The sequence below is a fragment of the Eubalaena glacialis genome, chromosome 3, assembly GCF_028564815.1.
Source record: "Eubalaena glacialis isolate mEubGla1 chromosome 3, mEubGla1.1.hap2.+ XY, whole genome shotgun sequence".
NCBI classification, from domain to species: Eukaryota; Metazoa; Chordata; class Mammalia; order Artiodactyla; family Balaenidae; genus Eubalaena; species Eubalaena glacialis.
Window position 1 is genome coordinate 5,558,941 of NC_083718.1, and position 26,155 is coordinate 5,585,095.

Below are 26,155 nucleotides of genomic sequence, written 5' to 3' on the forward strand. Positions count from 1 at the left end.
GCGGGTATACTGGGGGAGGGAAATGACTGTCCCAGCACCGCAATGACTGCTGCATTTACGGTGGAAGTGCTGTGACTCTCTTTCTTTCAAGCAACCTGTTCACAAAACCGAAAAGCGAATTCCGAGTATGAGCCCCGGGCCTCAGGGGCCGCCGAGACCCCGACGCCACTGTCGCCTCCGCGCGCAGAGCGACGCGCTGCCGTCGACACGTTTAAATAAGGCGCCGTCTTCTCATTGGCCGGGGCTGCTGCCCGGTGATTGGCCCCTCGCGGAGGTGGGCGGGGCCGGACGCGCCCATTGGTGGAGGCGGGAAGTTTAAACAGAGCAAAGAACCTGCGCTGTTTGCTCCTGTTTCCAGTTTGCGAGTCTGTGTGCCTAGCTTCTTTCCCGGGTCCCGGCGATCGCACGAGAAAGGGGGCGAATTCGCTTCAGTTCCCCGCAGCTTCCCGAGAGGACACGGTGGGCATTCCTGCAGGGGCGGCTCGGAGCAGCCCGTTGGTCCCAGAGGCCGCCATGGCGACCAGGCGTCGGGGGCGCGACCGCTGGGAGCGGAGCCCCCCGGAACCGAGGCCGCGGGCGGGGCCGCGGGGCCCAGGGGCCGAGGAGGAGGCGGCCTCCCCGCCGGTCCTGTCCCTCAGCCACTTCTGCAGGTCGCCCTTCCTCTGCTTCGGGGACGTGCGCCTGGGAGCCTCGCGGACGCTGCCCCTGGCCCTGGACAACCCCAACGAGGAGGCGGCCGCCGTGAAGCTGTCTCGTGGCCCGGCCGCCGAGTGCGGCTTCACCGTCTGGCCGAGCGCCTTTGTGCTGCAGGTAGGAGGGGAGTGGGCCTTCCGCGGTCTCCCCGCCGCGCTCCGGGAGGGGCCTCGGAACGAGCAGCAGCGGACCTGAGGCCTGGAGATAAAGCCAGGTCCTTCCCTCTAACGCTGGGTGAGCCCTGGTCCCCGGTTCAGAGCAGCTGGGTCGGCGGGGACTCGGGCGGTGACAGCGCGTCCGCGCGCCTGCGCGGAGCATCCTTAGACGCCCTTTCCTAGCTTTCTGTTGCAGAGAAGCGTTTTTCATAGACTTCAGGCCTCGAGAAGACTTGCGGTTCTAGAGTAATGGATGGCACTTTTAAAATTAATATTCTTATCTTTCATCTGTCTCTCTATCCATACATCTATCCATCCACCCATCTGTCTGTATTTAAAACTGCCAGGAGTACTTTGGTTAGAGCACGGTTTTTTAATTGCTTTCCATCAGTCATCTTAAATATCCACTTTAGTTTCCATAGGGAAACTGATTCCACAGAGTAAGGGTAACTACTATTCCGGTGAACTTTGTTTTGGCCAAACATCTATAGCAACAAAACCAAAAACACTTCCTCAGTGTTGTTTTCAACAAGTATGAACACTTTATTATTTTAATCTTTTTGTTTGTTTGTTTGCTGTAGTGTAGTTTTAACGGTGATTCAAATTTAATTTTATGACTGTTGTTTCAAGAACTTCCTGGGTAGCTTTTCTTCATTGCATTGGCCAGAGTAATGCTCCCATTCCTGTCACCAAAATCTAGAGAATTTACTTTCTTTTTCTGATTTCTGTGGTCTTTCCATTGATTAGAATCTCTGAAAGGGTGAAAAGAAAAAAAAAAATAGCTGAGGGAGTCTCACTCCTTATGTAAATAACCGCTTCCTAAGGCAGTGAGAAGAGGCTTTAATCTGAGGTCTGTTGACTTGTGCATAAGCAGTGGTTCAGCTACACTTAAGAACCTGTCCGTTCTCTCTAGTTTATAAATGTTTGCTTTTCTTTTCGTGAAAAGATATATACTTTTTTCTATCTACATAATACTTCTACTTGTTCTTTTTTGTTTTGTGGAACTAAAGTTTTTGGTTTTTGTTTTTTTAGAATTACACTTTTTATACTGTAAAAGTTAACTGTTCTTATCTTTTATTTTTTTTATTTATTTATTTTTTTAAACATCTTTATTGAAGTATAATTGCTTTACAGTGGTGTGTTAGTTTCTGCTTTATAACAAAGTGAATCAGTTATACATATACATATGTTCCCATATCTCTTCCCTCGTGCATCTCCCTCCCTCCCACCCTCCCCATCCCACCCCTCTAGGTGGTCACAAAGCACCGAGCTGATCTCCCTGTGCTATGTGGCTGCTTCCCACTAGCTATCTATTTTACATTTGGTAGTGTATATATGTCCATGACACTCTCTCACCCTGTCACATCTCACCCCTCCCCCTCCCCATATCCTCAAGTCCATTCTCTAGTAGGTCTGTGTCTTTATTCCTGTCTTGCCACTAGGTTCTTCATGGCCTTTTTTTTTTTTTTTTTTCCGTACATTCCATATATATGTGTTAGCATACTGTATTTGTTTTTCTCTTTCTGACTTACTTCACTCTGTATGACAGACTCTAACTCCATCCACCTCATTACAAATACCTCCATTTCATTTCTTTTTATGGCTGAGTAATGTTCCATTGTATATATGTGCCACATCTTCTTTATCCATTCATCCGATGATGGACACTTAGGTTGCTTCCATGTCCTGGCTATTGTAAATAGAGCTGCAATGAACATTTTGGTACATGACTCTTTTTGAACTATGGTTTTCTCAGGGTATATGCCCAGTAGTGGGATTGCTGGGTCGTATGGTAGTTCTATTTGTAGTTTTTTAAGGAACCTCCATACTGTTCTCCATAGTGGCTGTATCAATTTACATTCCCACCAACAGTGCAAGAGTGTTCCCTTTCCTCCACACCCTCTCCAGCATTTATTGTTTCTAGATTTTTTGATGATGGCCAATCTGACCGGTGTGAGATGATATCTCATTGTAGTTTTGATTTGCATTTCTCTAATGATTAATGATGTTGAGCATTCTTTCATGTGTCTGTTGGCAATCTGTATATCTTCTTTGGAGAAATGTCTGTTTAGGTCTTCTGCCCATTTTTGGATTGGGTTGTTCGTTTTTTTGTTATTGAGCTGCATGAGCTGCTTGTAAATCTTGGAGATTAATCCTTTGTCAGTTGCTTCATTTGCAAATATTTTCTCCCATTCTGAGGGTTGTCTTTTGGTCTTGTTTATGGTTTCCTTTGCTGTGCAAAAGCTTTTAAGTTTCATTAGGTCCCATTTGTTTATTTGTGTTTTTATTTCCATTTCTCTAGGAGCTGGGTCAAAAAGAATCTTGCTGTGATTTATGTCATAGAGTGTTCTGCCTATGTTTTCCTCTAAGAGTTTGATGGTGTCTGGCCTTACACTTAGGTCTTTAATCCATTTTGAGTTTATTTTTGTGTATGGTGTCAGGGAGTGTTCTAATTTCATACTTTTACATGTATCTGTCCAATTTTCCCAGCACCACTTATTGAAGAGGCTGTCTTTTCTCCACTGTATATGCTTGCCTCCTTTATCAAAGATAAGGTGACCATATGTGCGTGGGTTTATCTCTGGGCTTTCTATCCTGTTCCATTGATCTATATTTCTGTTTTTGTGCCAGTACCAAACTGTCTTGATTACTGTAGCTTTGTAATATAGTCTGAAGTCAGGGAGCCTGATTCCTCCAGCTCCATTTTTCGTTCTCAAGATTGCTTTGGCTATTCGGGGTCTTTTGTGTTTCCATACAAATTGTGAAATTTTTTGTTCTAGTTCTGTGAAAACTGCCAGTGGTAGTTTGATAGGGATTGCATTGAATCTGGAGATTGCTTTGGGTAGTAGAGTCATTTTCACAATGTTGATTCTTCCAATCCGAGAACATGGTATATCTCTCCATCTATTTGTATCATCTTTAATTTTTTTCATCAGTGTCTTATAATTTTCTGCATACAGGTCTTTTGTCTCCTTAGGTAGGTTTATTCCTAGGTATTTTATTCTTTTTGTTGCAATGGTAAACGGGAGTGTTTTCTTAATTTCACTTTCAGATTTTTTGTCATTAGTGTATAGAAATGCAAGAGATTTCTGTGCATTAATTTTGTATCCTGCTACCTTACCAAATTCATTGATTAGCTCTAGTAGTTTTCTGGTAGCATCTTTAGGATTCTCTACGTATAGTATCATGTCATCTGCAAACAGTGACAGCTTTACTTCTTCTTTTCTGATTTGGATTCCTTTTATTTCTTTTTCTTCTCTGATTGCTGTGGCTAACACTTCCAAAACTATGTTGAATAATAGTGGTGAGAGTGGGCAACCTTGTCTTGTTCCTGATCTTAGTGGAAATGGTTTCAGTTTTTCACCATTGAGGACGATGTTGGCTGTGGGTTTGTCATATATGGCCTTTATTATGTTGAGGAAAGTTCCCTCTATGCCTACTTTCTGCAGGGCTTTTATCATAAATGGGTGTTGAATTTTGTCGAAAGCTTTCTCTGCATCTATTGAGATGATCATATGGTTTTTCTCCTTCAATTTGTTAATATGGTGTATCACGTTGATTGATTTGCATATATTGAAGAATCCTTGCATTCCTGGGATAAACCCCACTTGATCATGGTGTATGATCCTTTTAATGTGCTGTTGGATTCTGTTTGCTAGTATTTTGTTGAGGATTTTTGCATCTATGTTCATCAGTGATATTGGCCTGTAGTTTTCTTTCTTTGTGACATCTTTGTCTGGTTTTGGTATCAGGGTGATGGTGGCCTCGTAGAATGAGTTTGGGAGTGTTCCTCCCTCTGCAATATTTTGGAAGAGTTTGAGAAGGATAGGTGTTAGCTCTACTCTAAATGTTTGATAGAATTCACCTGTGAAGCCATCTGGTCCTGGGCTTTTGTGTGTTGGAAGATTTTTAATCACAGTTTCGATTTCAGTGCTTGTGATTGGTCTGTTCATATTTTCTATTTCTTCCTGGTTCAGTCTCGGCAGGTTGTGCATTTCTAAGAATCTGTCCATTTCTTCTAGGTTGTCCATTTTATTGGCATAGAGTTGCTTGTAGTAATCTCTCATGATCGTTTGTATTTCTGCAGTGTCAGTGGTTACTTCTCCTTTTTCATTTCTAATTCTATTGATTTGAGTCTTCTCCCTTTTTCTCTTGATGAGTCTGGCTAATGGTTTATCAATTTTGTTTATCTTCTCAAAGAACCAGCTTTTAGTTTCATTGATTTTTGCTATTGTCTCCTTCATTTCTTTTTCATTTATTTCTGATCTGATCTTTATGATTTCTTTCCTTCTGCTAGCTTTGGGTTTTTTTTGTTCTTCTTTCTCTAATTGCTTCAGGTGCAAGGTTAGGTTGTTTATTCGAGATGTTTCCTGTTTCTTGAGGTAGGCTTGTATTGCTATAAACTTCCCTCTTAGCACTGCTTTTGCTGCATCCCATAGGTTTTGGGTCGTCGTGTCTCCATTGTCATTTGTTTCTAGGTATTTTTTGATTTCCCCTTTGATTTCTTCAGTGATCACTTCGTTATTAAGTAGTGTATTGTGTAGCCTCCATGTGTTTGTATTTTTTACAGATCTTTTCCTGTAATTGATATCTAGTCTCATAGCGTTGTGGTCGGAAAAGATACTTGATACGATTTCAGTTTTCTTAAATTTACCAAGGCTTGATTTGTGACCCAAGATATGATCTATCCTGGAGAATGTTCCATGAGCACTTGAGAAAAATGTGTATTCTGTTGTTTTTGGGTGGAATGTCCTATAAATATCAATTAAGTCCATCTAGTTTAATGTATCATTTAAAGCTTGTGTTTCCTTATTTATTTTCATTTTGGATGATCTGTCCATTGGTGAAAGTGGGGTGTTAAAGTCCCCTACTATGATTGTGTTGCTGTCGATTTCCCCTTTTATGGCTGTTAGTATTTGCCTTATGTATTGAGGTGCTCCTATGTTGGGTGCATAAATATTTACAATTGTTATACCTTCCTCTTGGATCGATCCCTTGATCATTATATAGTGTCCTTCTTTGTCTCTTGTAATAGTCTTTATTTTAAAGTCTATTTTGTCTGATATGAGAATTGCTATTCCAGCTTTCTTTTGATTTCCATTTGCATGGAATATCTTTTTCCATCCCCTCACTTTCAGTCTGTATGTGTCTCTAGGTCTGAAGTGGGTCTCTTGTAGACAGCATATATTTGGGTCTTGTTTTTGTATCCATTCAGCCAGTTTGTGTCTTTTGGTGGGAGCATTTAATCCATTTACATTTAAGGTAATTATCGATATGTATGTTCCTATTCCCATTTTCTTAAATGTTTTGGGTTTGTTATTGTAGGTGTTTTCCTTCTCTTGTGTTTCTTGCCTAGAGAAGTTCCTTTAGCATTTGTTGTAAAGCTGGTTTGGTGGTGCTGAACTCTCTCAGCTTTTGCTTGTCTGTAAAGGTTTTAATTTCTCCATCAAATCTGAATGAGATCCTTGCTGGGTAGATTAATCTTGGTTGTAGGTTTTTCTCCTTCATCACTTTAAGTATATCCTGCCACTCCCTTCTGGCTTGCAGAGTTTCTGCTGAAAGATCAGCTGTTAACCTTATGGGGATTCCCTTGTGTGTTATTTGTTGTTTTTCCCTTGCTTTTTTTAATATGTTTTCTTTAAATTTAATTTTTGACAGTTTGATTAATATGTGTCTTGGCGTGTTTCTCCTTGGATTTATCCTGTATGGGACTCTCTGTGCTTCCAGGACTTGATTAACTATTTCCTTTCCCATATTAGGGAAGTTTTCAACTATAATCTCTTCAAATATTTTCTCAGTCCCTTTCTTTTTCTCTTCTTCTTCTGGGACCCCTATAATTCGAATGTTGGTGCATTTAATGTTGTCCCAGAAGTCTCTGAGACTGTCCTCAGTTCTTTTCATTCTTTTTTCTTTATTCTGCTCTGCAGTAGTTATTTCCACCATTTTATCTTCCAGGTCACTTATCCGTTCTTCTGCCTCAGTTATTCTGCTATTGATCCCATCTAGAGTATTTTTAATTTCATTTACTGTGTTTTTCATCGTTGTTTGGTTCCTCTTTAGTTCTTCTCCGTCCTTGTTCAATGTTTCTTGCATTTTGTCTATTCTATTTCCAAGACTTTGGATCATCCTTACTATCATTATTCTGAATTCTTTTTCAGGTAGACTACCTATTTCCTCTTCATTTGTTAGGTCTGGTGTGTTTTGACCCTGCTCCTTCATCTGCTGTGTGTTTTTCTGTCTTCTCATTTTGCTTATCTTACTGTGTTTGTGGTCTCCTTTTCACAGGCTGCAGGTTCGTAGTTCCCGTTGTTTTTGGTATCTGTCCCCAGTGGTTAAGGTTGGTTCAGTGGGTTGTGTAGGCTTCCTGGTGGAGGGAACTAGTGCCTGTGTTCTGGTGGGTGAGGCTGGATCTTGTCTTTCTGGTGGGCACGTCCACGTCTGGTGGTGTATTTTGGGGTGTCTGTGGCCTTATTATGATTTTAGGCAGCCTCTCTGCTAATGGATGGGGCTGTGTTCCTGTTTTGCTAGTTGTTTGGCATAGGGTGTCCAGCACTGTAGCTTGCTGGTCGTTGAGTGAAGCTGGGTCTTGACGTTGAGATGGAGATCTCTGAGAGATTTTTGCCGTTTGGTATTACGTGGAGCTGGGAGGTCTCTTGTGGACCAGTGTCCTGAAGTTGGCTCTCCCACCTCAGAGGCACAGCCCTGATGCCTGGCTGGAGCACCAAGAGCCTGTCAGCCACACGGCTCAGAATAAAAGGGAGAAAAAATAGAAAGAAAGAAAGAGGATAAAATATAGTGAAGTGAAATAAAGCTATTATAAAGCAAAGCTATACAGACAAAATCTCACCCAGAAGCATATACATACACACTCACAAAAAAAGGAAAAGGGGAAAAATTAATATATCCTGCTCCCGAAGTCCACTTCCTGAATTTGGGATGATTCATTGTCTATTCAGGTATTCCACAGATGCAGGTACATCAAGTTGATGGTGGAGATTTAATCCGCTGCTCCTGAGGCTGCTGGGAGAGATTTCCCTTTCTCTTCTTTGTTCGCACAGCTCCCGGGGTTCAGCTTTGGATTTGGACCCCCCTCTGCGTGTAGGTCGCCTGAGGGCGTCTGTTCCCCGCCCAGACAGAACGGGGTTAAAGGAGCAGCTGCTTCAGGGGCTCCAGCTCACTCAGGCCGGGGGGAGGGAGGGGTACGGATGCGGGGCGAGGCTGCGGCGGCAGAGGCCGGCGTGACGTTGCAGCAGCCTGAGGCGCGCCGTGCGTTCTCCCGGGGAAGTTGTCTCCGGATCACGGGAGCATGGCCGTGGCGGGCTGCACAGGCTCCCGGGAGGGGAGGTGTGGACAGTGACCTGTGCTTGCACACAGGCTTTTTGGTGGCGGCAGCAGCAGCCTTAGCGTCTCATTTCCGTCTCTGGGATCCGCGCTGATCACCACGGCTCGCGCCCGTCTCTGGAGCTCGTTTAGGCGGCGCTCTGAATCCCCTCTCCTTGCACGCCGCGAAACAAAGAGGCAAGAAAAAGTCTCTTGCCTCTTTGGCAGCTGCAGACTTTTTCCCCGGACTCCCTCCCAGCCAGCTGTGGTGCGCTAACCCCTTCAGGCTGTGTTCACGCCGCCAACCCCAGTCCTCTCCCTGCGATCCGACCGAAGCCCAAGCCTCAGCTCCCAGTCCCCGCCCGCCCCGGCGGGTGAGCAGACAAGCCTCTCGGGCTGGTGAGTGCTGGTCGGCACCGATCCTCCGTGCGGGAATCTCTCCGCTTTGCCCTCCGCACCCCTGTGGCTGTGCTCTCCTCCGTGGCTCCGAAGCTTCCCCCTCCGCCACCCGCAGTCTCTGCCCACGAAGGGGCTTCCTAGTGTGTGGACACCTTTCCTCCTTCACGGCTCCCTCCCACTGGTGCAGGTCCCGTCCCTATTCTTTTGTCTCTGTTATTTCTTTTTTCTTTTGCCCTACCCAAGTCCGTGGGGAGTTTCTTGCCTTTTGGGAGGTCTGACGTTTTCTGCCAGCGTTCAGTGGGTGTTCTGTAGGAGCAGTTCCACGTGTAGATGTATTTCTAATGTATCTGTGGGAAGGAAGGTGATCTCCGCGTCTTACTCTTCCGCCATCTTCTTCTCGTCAGTCTGTTCTTATCTTTTAAACCATCTGTTTATGATGTTTTATGGTTTCTGCTTTAAAACAAAACTTGTCTTTTATTAGCTGTTGATTTCCCTCAGCTTCAGGTCTGGGTGTGCTGATTCCACTCAACCCACCAAACCACTAAGATAATACATACAAACATAATGTTTACCTTTTACAAATTCTTTTAAACTCTGTTGCCTTATTTAATCCTTACATCAAACTCATGGAGTCCTTATCCAGATTTGCAGATAAGGCAACACTATCAAAGGGTTTGTGTCCAGTGGATCAGGGTAGGCAGCTCAGTTCACTCTTCTGAGTCTTCTGTGTCTCTATTTTCTCATCTCTTAGTTGCAAGTAATGCCAACTGCAGCTGTGCATGGTGCTCAAATGAGAGAAAGCTTCAAGCAAAAGTCTGGACTCTGTGCCCTGAATAAATGTTCTCTTCCTAATTTTTCATGAGGAAATATGCTCAGAGGGTGGAAATATTTATGCATGGTTTTATTCTTAGCAGTTGACAGAGCTGGAATTCCCATCTAGGTTTTATAATTTTAAATCCCATGTACTTTCCCTTATATTGATTTATAGACATGAGACATGGTTCCTTCGTAAAGACATATGTTAGGAGGTTGAGGGAAAAATTCTAAGAACAAGAAGAAGCTACATCAAACAGCTATCAAGGAGGATGGGATGCTTTGAGGAGACTGGACTCAAAGCTGAGTGCATCAGAATCACCTGGAGGGCTGGTTAAAATACTTTTGGGTCCCCACCCTCAGAATTTCTGATTCCATATGTGTAGAGTAGGACTAGAACTTACATTTCTGAGAAGTTCCCAGGTGATGCGTCTGCTACTGGTCCAGGGACCACATTTTGAAAAGCACTGTAGTAGAAAATAAATATTAGAACATCCCTTATCTAAAACACACCCCACACCTTCAGTGAATTAGCATGTCACGGTATGACTAAGCAGCACTTCTCTGAGATGCCTGCAACCACTTGCATCAGATTTGTCTGGATTGCTTGTTAAATGAGGGAGATTTCTACTCACCACTCCACACTTACTAATGTGACTTTCTGGGGGTAAATACAGAAAACTCCATTTTAAACAAGGTCTTATGTATGCAGATGGCATCTCAAGAACCACTAGGTAAAGTGTTATACTTGCCAAAGAATGACAGAAATTCACAATTAGTATAAAAATAAGTCTACCATACAATATATCTAGGCCTGAAGCGGAATGAAGACCAGGAGACTATTTGGGATATTTTTGTAGAGCAGATTTATTGGGGCCTATCCATGGAAAACTTTTTAAAATGATCTCTTGGGTTTCTTTTAATCTCCTAGTCATTCTTTTTAAAACTTCAATAATACTGGTGTGTTAGAATCTGCATAGGACTGCTGTAATGTAGGGGGTTTGTCATTTGGGTCTGGGTCTTCATAATGACATTCAGTTAAAATCACCAGCCATCCTACTGAATGAGATTAAGCTACGTGGTGTTTCCGTCCTGATTGCACGTTACCTCAGTGGTGAGCTTTAAAAAAACCACGGGTACCAGGACCCCGCTTCAGCATCACTCCTGGGGAGGACATAGAGGAGGGTCGGGGCATTTTTACTTTTTACAAACCCCTCAAGCGATCTCTGTAACCAGGGTTATGAACAACTCAACTGGATGGTTTAACTGACTCATTGGTGCCAGTTCTGGAAATAGGAGCTTTTGCTCTGCAAACGAGTAGAGGCTAACATGAGGCCGCTCGCATTTCTTCAAGAAAATAAGCCACCCGTCTATTGTGCAATGAGTTTGATGCTAATTTGATGTGACTGGAAGACTGGCAAGGCAGCCCCAAACCTGACTCGTCCCTCCTCCTTCACAGCCAGGCTTCTCAGACAGTTATGGTCATTGCACTTATGGCCACAAGGGGGCGGGCCAGATCCATTTAATAACAAGGCAGCTTCAGTTGTCACTGGCTGCAACTACTATTTTCTGATTTGTCACCAATAAAAAGTTTGTAAACAAAGACCACAGACTCATAGGACTAGATGGAATTATGAGAGATCATCTTGTTTATTGATTGTCAACCTTTTTTAAATCTTCTCCCAAAGGAGGGAGATGCAGCCCACTTTTTTTATTGTAATTCTGACTTTCTGCTGTCTTTCAGAATCTAGATAAAATAGTAAGATTCTTATCTCAGACACATGGCAATGCTTCTGTTCAAAAAATTAACAGTGATGCATATCCAAGAATGCCATTACTGAAGGTAATATTTAAAAGAAAGTAGTATAACAGATCTGTTCCCTCATTTGTTTGAGTTACCTAAGAAATTTTTTTAAAGGGTGGAGTTGGGGGGCGGGGGAGACCAAATCAAGATTTCCAAAAGGGAAAAAGTACAATGCTTTATGTTTTATCTCAGTTTTTACACCTCTGAGGGTATCTGTCTCCATAAAAGGTGAAGTTTTGTAGCTAGACTATCACTGCAGTCTGAAAAGCAGGTATCAGTTATAAATCCCTTGACATATTTTTCAGAACTGACTCGCTCTCACTGTCTCAGTCTATGGATTGTTACAGATTAACGAAGGGCTTCCTCTTGGGAAGGTGGATGGAGGAGGAGGAGGCATGGAAAAGGAAAACGGGGTGAGCACTCTGAGCATCTTCCTCCCAATGTGCTCTCCTCCTGGGTTAGCTGATTAACCTTTCAACTACGGATAAAAAGACGAGAACTTCATTTTGGTATGCCTTAAAGAAAATAGGCAAACAAACAAAACAAAACAAAACCTCTGCAGCCACAAAATGTACACCTAAGTCATGCTGTTTATAATGTTCAAATCTGTTAAAGAGATTACGTATATACAGTAGTCCTCTGCTTCTCTCTCCAACCTCATGTATCGCAGGTCATTTGCCTTCCCACTAACATCAAGCCACACTGGACCTCTATCTGTTTCTAGGGCTACACTAAGCAGTTTCTTGTTTCAGGGCTGTGTACATGCTGGCACGTTCTGCTGAACTGCTCCTCCCTTAGCTCTGTCTGTCCAGCTCATTCTTATATTTTGTCTTAGCTTAAATATTAATATTATACTCTCTGATCACCCAGTTAGAGATTATAGGTCCCTTCACTATGGCTCTCTAAAACCTTTTTTTTTGTTTCATTGATAACAGTATTGGGGACTTGTATTTTTGTATTTATCTTTTCACTTAGATTTTGTAATTTCTTTTATTGAGAAGAATATAGTGTTCATGAGGCCAGAGACCATGTCTACTTTTCATTCATTCGATAATTTTGTCACTTAAATATTTAATGTATGCCTATCCTGTGTCAGGCACTATGTATGCCATTAGGCACTCAATAACTATTTGTTAAATCACAGTAACTCTTTAGAAGGGACACCCCCTTTTAAAATTTTCTATGTATAAATTGAGAAGCAAGTAGTAAGAGTTCACATTCTTGAATTTATCCTAAACAGATAATTTCATTTGAATCTCAATAAGAACAAAATTTGATAGATATGCCCATTAAGTAAGTTGTACAGGCAGACCTTGGAGATATTGTGGGTTCAGTTTCAGACCACTGCAATAGAGTGAAAATCACAGTAAAGCGAGTCACATGAATGTTTTGGTTTCCCAGTGCATATAAAAGTTATGTTTGCACTATACTGTAATCTATTAAGTGTGCAATAGCATCATGTCTAAAAAGACAATATACATATCTTAAGTTAAAAAGACTACTACTAAAAGATGCTAACAATCTGAGCCTTCAGCAAACTAATCTTTTTGCTCATGGAGGGTTTGCCTCGATGTTGATGCTGCTGACTGATCAGGGTGGTGGCTGCTGAAGGGTGGGGTCGCCGTGGCAGTTTCTTCAAACAAGACAACAGTGAAGTTTGCTGCGTTGATTGACTCCTCCTTTCATGAACAATTTCTCTGTAGCCTGCGATGCTGGTTTTTTTTTTGTTTTTTTTTAATCAGTCATCAATTTTATACACATCACTATATACATGTCAATCCCAATCGCCCAATTCAGCACACCACCATCCCCACCCCACCGCAGTTTTCCCCCTTGGTGTCCATACGTTTGTTCTCTACATCTGTGTCTCAACATCAAAGATCACAGAGCACCAGAACAAATATTATAATGAAAAAGTTTGAAATATTGCAAGAATTACCAAAATGTGCTACAGAGACACAAAGTGAGCAAATGCTGTGGGAAAAATGGCACCAATAGACTTGCTCAATGAGGGGTTGCCACAAACCTTCAATTTGTTAAAAAAAAAAAAAAATGCAATATCTACGAAGCGAAATAAAGAAAAATAAAACAAGGTATGTCTGTATATGACAAAAAAAGAAAGAACATTCACTGACCTAATGATTTCTATATGCGGAGCACACATCACACAACCAGAAACATCGTAGCCTGGAACCAGAATAATCTAGCCTACCACAGATGTGCTGTTAAACATTGATTTAACAAAGTGATGAGTTGAAATTTAGTGAAATGAGACAAAAGCCCATTTAAGCTCTAAATTCGGGGGATCTTCCAACCCTAACCTTGGCTTGTAATCCGCCTTCCTTTTATTAGAATTGTGTGACTCTGATCTGACAAAGGGTAACAACAGGTGGGTTGAAGATGGTGTGTGTGGTCTCTGGGCCTGAGATTTTTCCAGTTTATCCATCTACTAAGGCCTTCAAAGCTCTGAAAGTGAGTCTCGGACACTCACCTAATTATTGATACTAAGTTGTTGAGAAGCTCAGGAATTCTGCAAGGCCAGACAAGGGGGAGGCTAGCCTTCACCAGAGTTTTTCTTGTGATTCTATTCTTGTTGTTTTTGCTGTAGCTGGTCACTTAACTGATTTAGCATAATTCAACAAGAAAGAGCCAAAGATACTCATTCAGTATCGTGAAACTGGAGTATGCTTCTACTGGGCCCATGGCCAAGCATAGGGAAGGGAATAAAAGACAGATATCAAAGTAAGGACTTTTATTATATGTCAGGCAAGCTTGGTACTAAAAACAGGCACCTATATAACTAAACTCTAGGAGTATGAGTTCTAAGAAGCCCAGGTACTGTGAAGAGGACAGGAGAATTGCTTTTTCTGTCCAGGGGAAAAGCTGTAAAGGTCTGACCTCCTCTGTGAGGCTGATACCGGTTCAGCTCTACCATTTCTTGTCTGTTGGGTTGTGTGATCGTGGGTCCTAATGTTGGTAGCTGGTCTACCATCTCTCCTCCTTTCTGGCATTACTGTAATACAACTTCTGCAGTAAAACTTCTATTTTAATTTGTCTAAATACATGCATACATACATACAAACAAACAAAACTTGTCTTTTTTTTCCCCTGCAAAACAACAAACACAGAGTTTGTTTTGTCATGTGAGGGTTTTGCATTTGGCAAATTCCTGCCAGGCTGTAGGGTGTAGATGTTAAGGTTTAAACTCTGGACTCAGAATGCCTGGGTTCTAATTACTAGCAGTATGACTTTGGCAAAATACTTAAAGCTTTCTGGACCTTGATTACTTCACCTGTAAAAAAACATGCATCATCACAGTATCTGCTTCCTAGGGATGTGAGGATTTGACTAGTTATATTAGATACCTGAAACTATGCCTGGAACGAAGTAAGTATTTAACAAATATCAATAATGATAATATGGACTTTAGAGAAGTGGAGAGCAAGGAATTTAGCTGATCATCTTTACGTTTCTTTTTGAAAAAGTCTTTCTAATGTAAGGTCATTATATTTGAAATAGAAAAGTTCTGTGCATATTCTAAAGAAGTGGAAATATGTGATTAAATTTTTAAAAACCACTGAGTGATTATTATAATTTTATTTTGTTGTGAACCTTGTTATTACTAGTAACTTTTTTCCTTATAATGAAATGAGATAGGGTAGGAAAATATATTTGACTTCTAAATGTTGTTAGGGTATAGAGTGTTGGTGAGTAACAATTATTAATCGTCTACTGTATTCTAAGTTACATATAATATATTTTGGTTATTATACATCACTACTGTTATAGTCATTTAAAATGTATTCTTTTGATTATAGCCTAAAGAAAAAATTGTTATTTCTATTACCTGGACACCGTTAAAAGGAGGCCGAGTAAGAGAGATTGTGACATTTCTTGTAAATGATGTTCTGAAACACCAAGCTATATTACTAGGAAATGCAGAAGAGCCAAAAAAGAAAAAGGTACTAAGTTTTCATCATTCTGTAATTTACTCTAGGAAAATAATAATATGTAAAAATTATTTTGTTAACAGTCTTGAGGTAGCATACATAATTTTGCTTAAAGGTACTATTCAATAGCTATCAACTTAATCTGTATGTTTTGCTTATTTTTGCAGAGGAGTCTTTGGGATACCATTAATAAAAAGAAAGTATCAGCCTCTTCAGGTCATAACCAGAAGATTTCAAATATTCAAAATGTAAATAAAACATTTAATGTTTCCTCAAAATTTGACAGAGTTAGGAGCCCACTGCAAGCACGTGAGAATCTGGCTACGAACGAAAGCTGTTCCCCAACAGAAAACAATTCTTTAATCCTTGAAGAAAATAAAATACCCATATCACCTATCAGTCCCACTTTCCAAGAGTGCCATGGGGAGACCTGCTTGCCAGTTTCTGTCCGTCGATCTACTACCTACACATCCCTTCCTGCATCTGAAAATGGGGAACTATTAAAAGTAGAAGGTGCCAACATTGTAAAAGATTTTCATTTTAATGAGACAGTCATAACTGAAACTTCCTTTGACTCCATAAATAATCTTAATGGCCAAATTGAAGAGAACAGTAAACTTATTCTTACCCCAAGCTATTCTTCAACGTTGAACATCACACAAAGCCAAGGAAATTTTCTAAGTCCGGATTCCTTTGTGAATAATAGCTGTGCAGCTAATAATGAACGAGAATTAGTGATGTGTCTTTCACCAGATATGTGTGTGAAAGGTAATTCAAGGCCTGTGATTTTGGAGTCAAAAAGTGTATGTGAAATTTATCGGACAATTTTAAGTCCAGATTCTTTCATAAATGATAATTATGGACTAAATCAGGATCTAGAATCAGAGTCAATTAATCCAATTCTATCCCCAAATCAGTTTTTAAAGGATAATATGGCATACATATGTGTATCTCAGCAAACATGTAAATTGTCACCATTATCAAATGTAAATTCTCAGGCCTCACAACCTTCTCAGGAGGAGAGAAAAAATGAAGTTTTACCTTGTATTCCTGAATGTCAGGGTTCAAAATCTCCAAAAGCTACTTTTGAAGAATCCAAAGCTTTAGAAATGAAGTCAAATTGTTATACTTTTAAGAAACGGAACCAGCCTAAATTTTCTGCAGTTCAGGATATTTCTAGTCACAGCCACGATAAACCTCTTAAGAGACGCCCAATACTTTCTGCCACTGTTACTAAAAGAAAGCCCACTTGTGCCAGAGAAAACCAAACAGAGGCTAATAAACCGAAGGCAAAAAGATGTCTCAGTGTTGCAGTGGGTGAGTGTGAAAAAGAAACAGATGATCACAAAGAGAAAGATGATTTTCATTCTTTTCTTCCAGCTAGAGATTTAATTCTGAGTAGACCTAAGGGTTGTAAAAATGTGATAACTCCTCCCTCAAAGGTAGCTTTAGTTGCTCGTAAAAGAAAGAGTGAGGGAAACACAGAAGATGCAAATTTGAAGGTTACAGTTACAGAATACACAGAAGTACAAGAAATCAAAAGGATCCATTATTCTCCTGTGGAGTCCAAAACATCAACTGTTAAAAACACAAAAAAAGTGATAACCTCCACCTTGAAACGTATTAGCAACAGAGAGAAATTAAAGCTGAAGAAGAAAACTGGTGAGTCTTGTTAATAAAATCTTTAATGAAAGTATACCTATGCAGGGCATATTTTCTGTTTCTTTTGGTTTAGTAAATTGCTGTCGATATGCTTGAATTTACTTGTACTTTTCATTTACCAGTTTGCGTAGTGGAAGATGGAGCAAGCGTAGTGCAGGGCTGAATTCTGCAATCACTGTGATCTCGTTCTTTTTTAAACTTTTAACGTTTTGTTCATCGTGATTTTTCTGCATTAATTTTGATTTTTAAAAAATATTGCATTAAAATACTTGATGACTGAGTTTTTTGGCCCCCGCCTCAAGTGTAGTACTTTACGTGCCCCACCTTGGTCCAGGCCCTGATGGGAGGACCCAGTGGATGCCTGGCCCCATCACACCACCTGGGGGGATGCAGAGGAGGCCTTTCCACTCCCTGTGCTCCGGGGGCATCATTCTGCTCAGCCTTTACTCGGCCATTATTTAGGAATGAAGACAGGGCACCTGAGCTCCTCATTCCTTTGGGGAAAACCTCAGCGTTCCTTCCCTAGTGCTCACAGCCGTACTACCACTGTCTGCCTTGAAAACTGTTAGGACCAATCCCACCATGACCTTTTAACCCCAATTCCCTCAGATGCCAATCAAGGTCCCCACAGGGAAACAAACCACACAGGTTATTTAACAGGTAATTTAAAAGAGCTCTAGGACTCCTAGGAAATATCACACCCCTGTATTTTATCTCATTTTTCTTTGCACACCGCCTAACTGGAACCATCTTCACTCCTTCTCCGCAGCTCTTTACAGGGTCTGTGCCCTGTGGACTCACTGCCCTTCCTTAGCACCTGTCCCCACGCTGAACCTGGCCCTCCCCCGAGAACACTGCTTTCCTGCAACCCTCTCCAGCACTGGCTGTCTTCTCTCCTGCTCCTCTGACCTTCAGTATCTCGGTGGGACAATGGACCGCCCGCCGTCTCATATCTGCTTCCAGACTATTGCTTCTCCTTTCTTCCTTAAAAACAAATGAAAAGAAAGCAAACAGCAACAGCTTGTAGTTCGTTTTTCATGCTATCCCACCTCCTTGTTCTCCTTGTTACAGTGAGAGATAACTCGAGATTTTTTACATTTGGCTCACGAGACCTTCTCCAAAACTACTACTTTACGATGATTCTTTATGATTTCAAGATCCTTGTAGGAGAGCCTTCCAGTATCCTGGCTTGTTAGTTCCAGCCTACTTAGGCCACACTGTCCTAAAGACATCTCCCTCGCTATGATCTCAGCATTTTCTCTAGAAACCCAACTAATCCAGCCCCGTTTCCCCAGCCCTCACCTCATTATATCCTCACTTCCTTACTAATTCAGCTTGGACTCCACAGTTCCTCATAATCCCTTTGTTCACCTCTCTTACGCTCATTGTACTTGTCTGGCAAATTCCAATCCCAGTCTAACTCTGCCTGCTCTGTGCCTGAACCTTGCTGGTTGGTCTTTAAATTCATGACCACTAACCGCTGTGAAGCCCGTAGCTCTTCTTGGCTCTATCTTCCTGGCTTATTGACTTGATCCCTTTGCTACAGACTATCTCATCCCTCCCTTTTTCTCGAGCACCTCCTTCCTCCGCTCAGGATGGATGACAGCAGTGAACATTTTACTGACTGCATTCTCCGCGGCCCCAGTTGTAAGTGCTTTGCTATTACCTCCTCTCATACCTACCTACAGCAATCATACTGAGTAGATGTTGTCATGAATCCATGTTTAAGATGAGGACATCTACGCATCCAGAGGCTGAGTACTTTGCCTAAGGTCACGGGTGGTAAGTGGTCAGGCTGGGGTACCACCTGGGCAGGAGGCTCTGGAGCTGGTACTCTGCTCCTCACCCAAGCTGCCAACCGGCTTCCTACCTCACTGAGGGAAACTTCCGCAGCATCTACCACCCCACTGTGTTTTCATCCACTGCTCCCTTCCCTCCTGTTACAGCCTGAAAGGTCTGCATGCCCAGTGAGGCCGGGCTCTACCGGCACCAAAAGCCCGATGCCCTCTACACGGACGTTGCTTTAGCAGCTGCCTTCTCTCTCCCACATCTCCAGTGTTTTACTCCCTCCTGGGTCATTTCTGATTAACACACAAATGTGCCATTCTTACCTCCAACTCCTAAAGAAACAGACTTTTTACTGATACCACTTACTCGTGCAGGCCCTGCTCCTTTCTTTTAAGCAAAACTCTTTGAAAGAACCTAGGTATTCACTTTGTGATAGTTCACTGAGTTCTGTATACTTTCCTGGGTAAACATTATGCTTGAATTAAAAGGTGCTTTCTAAGGTTAAAAAAAAATCACTTTGAAGGTTGCTTATGTTAGCTGTTTCCAATTCCTCTCCTATTTGTTGAAACCACTTCAACCAGATTTTGACGACTCTACTAAAACTTTTCCTGTCAAGGTCATTAACACATCCACACTTTGGGTCCAGTGGTTACTTCTCAGTCTTCATCTTGAACTATTAGGCAGACTGATGCTCTGAGTCTCTTTCTTCTCGAAATGCTTTATCCTGCCATCCCCACTTCCTCCTGGTTCTTTTCCCACGGCACTGGCTGCTTCTCAGGTTTCTCTGTGGAGCCCTCTGTGTCTCTCCAGCCTCTCAACCTTGGAGTACACGAAGACTTAGTCATTGAACCTTTTTCATACTTTCACTCACTCCCTTAACGATCTCAGACCATCTCACAGCTTTCAGTACTCTCTATACATGGAGGCCTCACAATTTTATATCTTTGGGATGGACCTCTAATCTGTAGACTCATTTATCCAACATCTCATATTTCTACGTGACTGCCTAATGAGCATCTTTGATTTGTCCAAAACCAGCCCTTTGCCATCCCCACTCCCGTGACACGTGTACCTGGTGTATCACTCCCAACACAGCACTTCTGTTATGACCTCCTCTCATTTCAGGCCCCAAACCTTGGGATTGTCCCTAAGTGTGTTTCTCTCCTACCCTTTCTCTATAAATGCACACAGTCTGCCTGATTCCAAATTCAGTCCATCAACAAATCCTATCTTCTGTTCCTTCCGAGTATCAATACATTCAGGATTGGATCACTTCTCACCATTTCTGATGGCACCATCCGAGCCTGTCTGTGACACTGCAAGCCCCCTAACAGATCTTGCTTTCACCCTTGCCTTCTCTGGAGTCTATTTTCCACTTAGCAACCAGGGCGATACGTTTCAAATATTTGTTAAGTGGATTCTAACATTGTCCGTTTCTGTGCCCCTGACAACCTTTCATCTCACCGGAAGCCAAGTTCTTACAATGATGATGCACAAGACCCTGTAAGGTCTGTGTTGCCCCAATCTCCTCCCAACCTCCGTCGTTGCTCTCTGTTCTTCTTGCTTCTGTCACCCTGGCTTCCTTGTTATCCTTGACCCTTCAACATTCTCTTCCCTCTGGGTATTTGCTGTTAATTGTCCCCTCTATATAGAATGACTTCCTTCTCTAAGTCCCTTATATCAACCTCAAAAGAGCCAGTAACTTGCCCAAGGTCACAAAAGCTCCTAAAATAGAGCCACGGTTTAAACTCAGGTCTCCCTGTCTACAACGTACGTGTTCTACCACATCTTTCTATCCTACTGTGATTTAAGAGAGAGAGCGGGTAGACATGAGGTTTTTATTTTGGGCACTGACCAAGGATGACAGTTTTGGAGATCCACCAGCCTCAAACTTGTGATGTGCCAGTTAGCTCGAGGCACTTGCTGTCCAGTACGTGGCTTTACCTGCTTCCTGCCTCAGAACCTTCAGTGGCCCTCTGCTGTCACCAGATGATTTCCAAGCTCCTTATTCTGTCATTTAAGATTGTCTTCATGTGACCTCCCCTTATCCAGCCTGCTGTCTTATTATTCAACAACATTCTAGCCATGCTACTCTTGCCATTCCGTCCAGGTATCCTCTTTTGTTGTTGTTGTTGTTCTTAACATCTCTCATCATACATAATTATAATAAAAAATTGTTTCTTATTATGTGGGAGCTTTTCAGATTTGCTCTCACGACAACTTTCAAATACACAGCGCAGTCTTGTCCAGCCGCCCCACTGGACATCACACCCCCAGGACTTACTTTATAACTGGAAGTTGGTCATTTTTGACCCCCTCACCCATTTCCCCACCACCCCCAGCCCCATCTCTGGCAACCACCAATCTGTTCTCTGTATCTGTGAGTTTGTTTTTTGTTTTTGTGTTTCCATCAGATGCCATCAGAGATCATATGGTATTTGTCTTTCTCTGACTTATTTCACTCAGCATAATGCCCTCAGGATCCATCCATGTTGTTGAAAATGGCAAGATTTCATTCTTTCTTATGGCTGATTAATATTTCATGGCATATGTATGCAGCATCGATGACCACTTAGGTTGTTTTCACCTTGGCTGTTGTAAATGATGCTGCTGTGAACATGTGTCTTTCCAAGGTAGTGTTTTCATTTCTTCAGAAAGTACCCAGGAGTGGAAGTACTGGATCATTTGGTAGTTCTGTTTTAAATTTTTTGATAAATCTCCATACTGTTTTCCATAGTGGCTGCACCAACTAGGGTTCCCTTTTCTCCACACCCTTCCAAACTTGTTATTTGTTGTCTTTTTAATAACAGCCGTCTGACAGGTGTGAGGTGATTTGCTCAATGTGCTTTTGATTTGCCTTTCCCTGATGGTTAGTGATGTTAAGCATGTTTTCATGTATCTGTTAGCCATCTGTATGTTTTCTTTGGAAAAATGTCTATTCAGCTCTTCTGTCCATTTTTTAATTAGATGGTTTGTTTTTTGCTATTGAATTGTATGGGTTCTTTATATATTTTGGATATTAACCCCTTATCAGATTTATGATTTACAAATATTTTCTCCCATTCAGTAGGCTGCCTTTTCATTTGGTTGGTGATTTCCTTTGCTGTGCAGAAGCATTTTAGTTTGATGTAGTCCCACTTGTTTATTTTTACTGTTGTTGCCTTTGCTTTTGGTGTGGGATCAAAAAAATCATTGCCAAGACTGATGTCAAGGATCTTACCCCCTATGTTTTCTTCTAAGAGTTTTATGGCTTCAGGTCTTGCATTTAAGTCTTTAATCCATTTTGAGTTATTTTTTGTGTGTATGGTATAAGATAGTGGTCTAGTTTCATTTTTCTGCATGTGGCTGTTCAATTTTCCCAACACCATTTATTGAAGAGACTCTTCTTTCCCCATTGTATATTCTTGGCTCCTTTGTCATTAATTAATTGGCTATATGTGCATGGGTTTTTTTCTGGGCTCTATGCTGTTCCACTGATCTATGTGTCTGTTTTTAATGCCAGTATCATACTGTTTTGATTACTGTAGCTTTTGAATCTAGTTTGAAATCAGGGAGCATGGTGCCTCCAGCTTTGTTCTTTCTCAAGATTGCTCTAGCTATTTGGGGTCTTTCGTGATGGTTCCATACAAATTTTAGGATTGTTTGTTTTCATTCTTTGAAAAATGCCATTGGAATTTTGATAGGGATTGCATTGAATCAGTAGATTTCAGATAGTATAGTCATTTGAACAATGTTAATTCTTCAAATCCATGAACATAGGAATATCTTTCCATTTATTTGTGTCTTCTTCAATTTCTTTCAACAGTGTCCTGTAGTTTTCAGTGTACAAGCCTGTCACCTCCTTGGTTAAATTTATTCCTAGGTATTTTAGTCTTTTTGATGTAGTAAGAATCTTTCCGATAGTTTGTTATTAGTGTATAGAAATGCAGCAGACTTTTGTATATTGATTTTATATCCTGCAACTTCATTGAATTTGTTTATTAGTTCTAACAGTATTTTGGTGGTGTCTTTAGGGTTTTCTATATATAGCATCATGTCATCTGCAAATAGTGACAGTTTTTACTTCTTACTTTCCAATTTGGATGGCTTTTCTTTCTTTTTCTTGCCTAATTGTTGTGGCTAAGATTTTCAAGATTATGTTGAATAAAAGTAATGAGAGTGGGCATCCTTATCTTGTTCCTGACCATGTATCCTCTTACTAACTTTCATATATGTTGTTTTCTCACTAACTCAAATTTTCACTGATTTCTAGTGCTTTACTCCCTGATGACTTTTTCCTCTATGTATATTCCCTTAGCAAATTTGAATGCAGCATACGAGACATCTCGTATCTACCTGTTAATTCCATTCCTTTGCTCACATCATTTTATTTCCTATAGAAATATTCTGACCAGATAACAAATTCTTTGAATGTAAGGAACGTATCTGTTTTGACCTCCTACAAGGTGTACAATAAATGATGAATGAATGACATAGTAAATGAATGAATGAGCAAATAAACCACTGATGTGTTGACACTTGAACCTGCCGTTTGTTTGAGGTGGCCGCCTAGCTGAGCTGAGCCTCTTTGCAAGGTTTAAAGAGAATTGCACACACTGGATATCTGATTTATGAGCATGGTAACTCACTAAGAGTGTCTGCCTTCTTTCTGTTCTGACAAACCCAGGAGAGCAGAAAAAGAAGTCAGTTTTTCAAGATGCATTTATTCAGCCTTGATAAGGTACCTACTATGTCCTATGCATTGTTCTGGGCTCTGTGGATACAAGGAGAAAAGGTATCATGCCTGTCCTCAAGTTGTTCCCAGTCCTTTGAGCTATGCACAGGGAATCGCGAAAGCACAGAAGTGGGGGCACTTTACTTGGCTTTACGTGACTGACAAGAAGCTGTGAGACCTGTCCAAAGAAGGTTCCCACAGAATAAAATGGTTCTAGGCGGAGGGGCCAGCTTTGGCAAGCCTTCAGAATGAGGAACTTTTCCTCATATTTTTATTTTTAAATATGTTAAAATGCAAAGACCCTTATAACCTAATAGCTATTATGTAACAATTTGGTCATACTCCTTATTTTGACAGTTGGCATAGATTTGCAATTCTTCTAAATCAAAGCTGAGCAAACTTTTTCTCTAAAGGTCCAGATAGTAAATATTTAGGTTTTGCAGGACATATGATCTCTGTCACAGCCGCTGAGCTCTGCCATTGTGGAAGGGAAAACAGCCATGGACAATGTGTAAATGAACAGGTGTGACTATTTCATATCATCTTCATGTGTCGTGAAATATAATTGTTTGGAGGGTTTTTTTTTTTCAACTAGTATTTATAAATGTGAAAATTCTTCTTAGCTTGCAGACTGTACACAAACAACTGTGGGCTGGATTCTGCCCTGGACCTTAGCCTTTATTGGCCTCCTCTGCCTTTATTGGCTTCTTGTTTGTATCAAGCAGCAGCACAAGCTGGTGTGAAACCTGCCTTTGAGGGAGTGAACTGCGTTCGGACAGGTTATTTGTAGGGACCACCCACCATCTCCCTCATCACCGGCGTGAGGCACGGGGACCCATCAGGGCTCTCATTCTCCATCACTTGCCTAGTCAGTTGACATTAAGCCTTGTTAGTTCTGCTCTGAAAATAACTCTTCTCTAATCTGTCTCCACTGCTTCCGTGTTCCTTTAAGTTCTCATCATAGCTAACTTAGGCCCCTGGGATAGCTTCCTTTTGGCTTCCATCTCTAGTCTTGACTCCTTTCAGTCCATTGTCCATTCTGTCTTCTGAAATATACATGATGGTGTTACCGCCTGGACTTTAATCCTTCACTGGCCCACCAGGTACTTCCAACTGAATGAATAATAGTGCAGGCTCTGGAGCTATACCGTCCAGCTCTGCCACCTACTAGCATGCGTGACTTTGACCAAGTGGCTTAGTTGCTCTAAGCTCCAGTATCCTGATTTCATAAAATGTAGAGAATAAAAGTGCACTTCTCATAGGTTTCTGGTGATGATTGCATGAGATAACCCAAATTACAAGACTCTGATAGTGCCTGGCACAAAGTATTCGACTGTTAGCTGTCACTGTTATTTTTAATAGTATTGAATTCTTTTCTTCCTCTTCCAACCTCTTTTTTGTCTTGTTTTTCTTATCTGTGTTCTTGGCTCCGGGCACTTTGCAGTTCAGCGAAAGGTCCCCCATTCCTGGTGTGTCACATCCACTGCAGGGTCAGCTCAGGGTCACCCCCGCCAGGAGGCTGTCCTGCCATTTAGGTGACTTAGCTCTCCCTCCCCTTGTCCCATGGCTCCTCATGTGTACTCCTTATGTAGTGTATTGTGATTCTTTCTACACTTCTGTACTAGACCGAGAAATTCCTGAGGGCCGGGACCACATCTTTCCATTCCATTCTGCATTCTCAGCACCTAGCACGGAGTCTGGTGTATATACACACACAGTGAACTGGTTGAATCTGAACCCTAGCTTCTGTAGACACAAAATACATTGTAGTTTCTGGTCTGTAACTTCCAGACATAAGTTTTATTACCCGAGTTCATACCCTGGCACATAGTGTTTATTCAGCATTTTCTAAACGGATATGATTTTGGAGAGCCTGAATTTTAACTTGGCAACAGTTCATTCACAGAATTTATTTCATTTTTTAAATGCTATTATTCTGTTTTCTCATATATTTTAGATTCTTTAGGACACAGAACTCCTAATTTTAAAACAAACCAAAAGACAAAACCCATTGTTCCTGTGGCACAATCTAATTTGACCTTCATAAAACCACTAAAAACAGGCAAGTGTTTAATATCTTTAAAGTCTATGAAAAACTGACATGGAATGAAGCATTAGTTGCATTTCAAATGGAAATGAATTGATACTTTTTTGTCAAATAAAAGCTTTGAAGAATTGTTAAAGTGTGTATTCAAATAACAGGATATTTTATCAGAGTTCAGTGAAATTGACTCACTTTACTTGGGATTTTTAAAAAACCAGGAGGTACTGACTTACTTTTTCTCTTTTACTTTGACTACATTTTATACCCCAAATGCTTTCAACTATTTCTAGCAAGTAGTGAAAAAGCAAACATTGTTCAGTGTTTTAAAGGTGGTTTTGCTGGTAAAAATGGTCTTTTGCTATAGACTGTATAATAATTTAAAGGAAAATTTCTTATGCCATAACCTAATTGTATTCTTAGGTATTCCTAGACACCCAATGCCGTTTGCTGCAAAAAACATATTTTATGATGAACGCTGGAAGGAAAAGCAGGAACAGGGCTTTACCTGGTGGCTAAATTTTATATTAACTCCTGATGACTTCACTGTAAAAACAAATATTTCTGAAGGTAAACATTTAGTTAATGTTTAAGTTAAATAATACTTTTGTTTTAACAGGTAGTTTTTTAACGTGATTTTTCATTCTTGAGTTATACATGTTTATTGTATTGTAGTTAATGGCGTGGCTCACTAGATCATTAACACAAATGCTCAAGACTGTGGGAGTGAGAATTTTTAGGGAATTTTGTGCTGAAAGTTCCAAACTTTACTTTTTCTTTTTGCTTTCTCTTCCTGCTCCTCAGCCAGTTCGATTT

General features: G+C 41.2%; 1 protein-coding gene across 2 annotated transcripts in view; it reads left to right on the plus strand.

Moving 5' to 3' along the window:
* Nucleotides 1-513: 513 nt before the first annotated feature.
* Nucleotides 514-26,155, plus strand: part of ASPM (assembly factor for spindle microtubules) — a 68,710-nt gene continuing 43,068 nt past the window's right edge. For both annotated transcript variants that reach the window (XM_061185282.1, XM_061185283.1), the window contains exons 1-5: nucleotides 514-810; nucleotides 15,003-15,146; nucleotides 15,302-16,796; nucleotides 25,256-25,360; nucleotides 25,763-25,909. In XM_061185282.1, coding sequence (XP_061041265.1) covers nucleotides 514-810; nucleotides 15,003-15,146; nucleotides 15,302-16,796; nucleotides 25,256-25,360; nucleotides 25,763-25,909 — 2,188 coding nt within the window. The remainder of the gene's footprint in view (nucleotides 811-15,002; nucleotides 15,147-15,301; nucleotides 16,797-25,255; nucleotides 25,361-25,762; nucleotides 25,910-26,155) is intronic.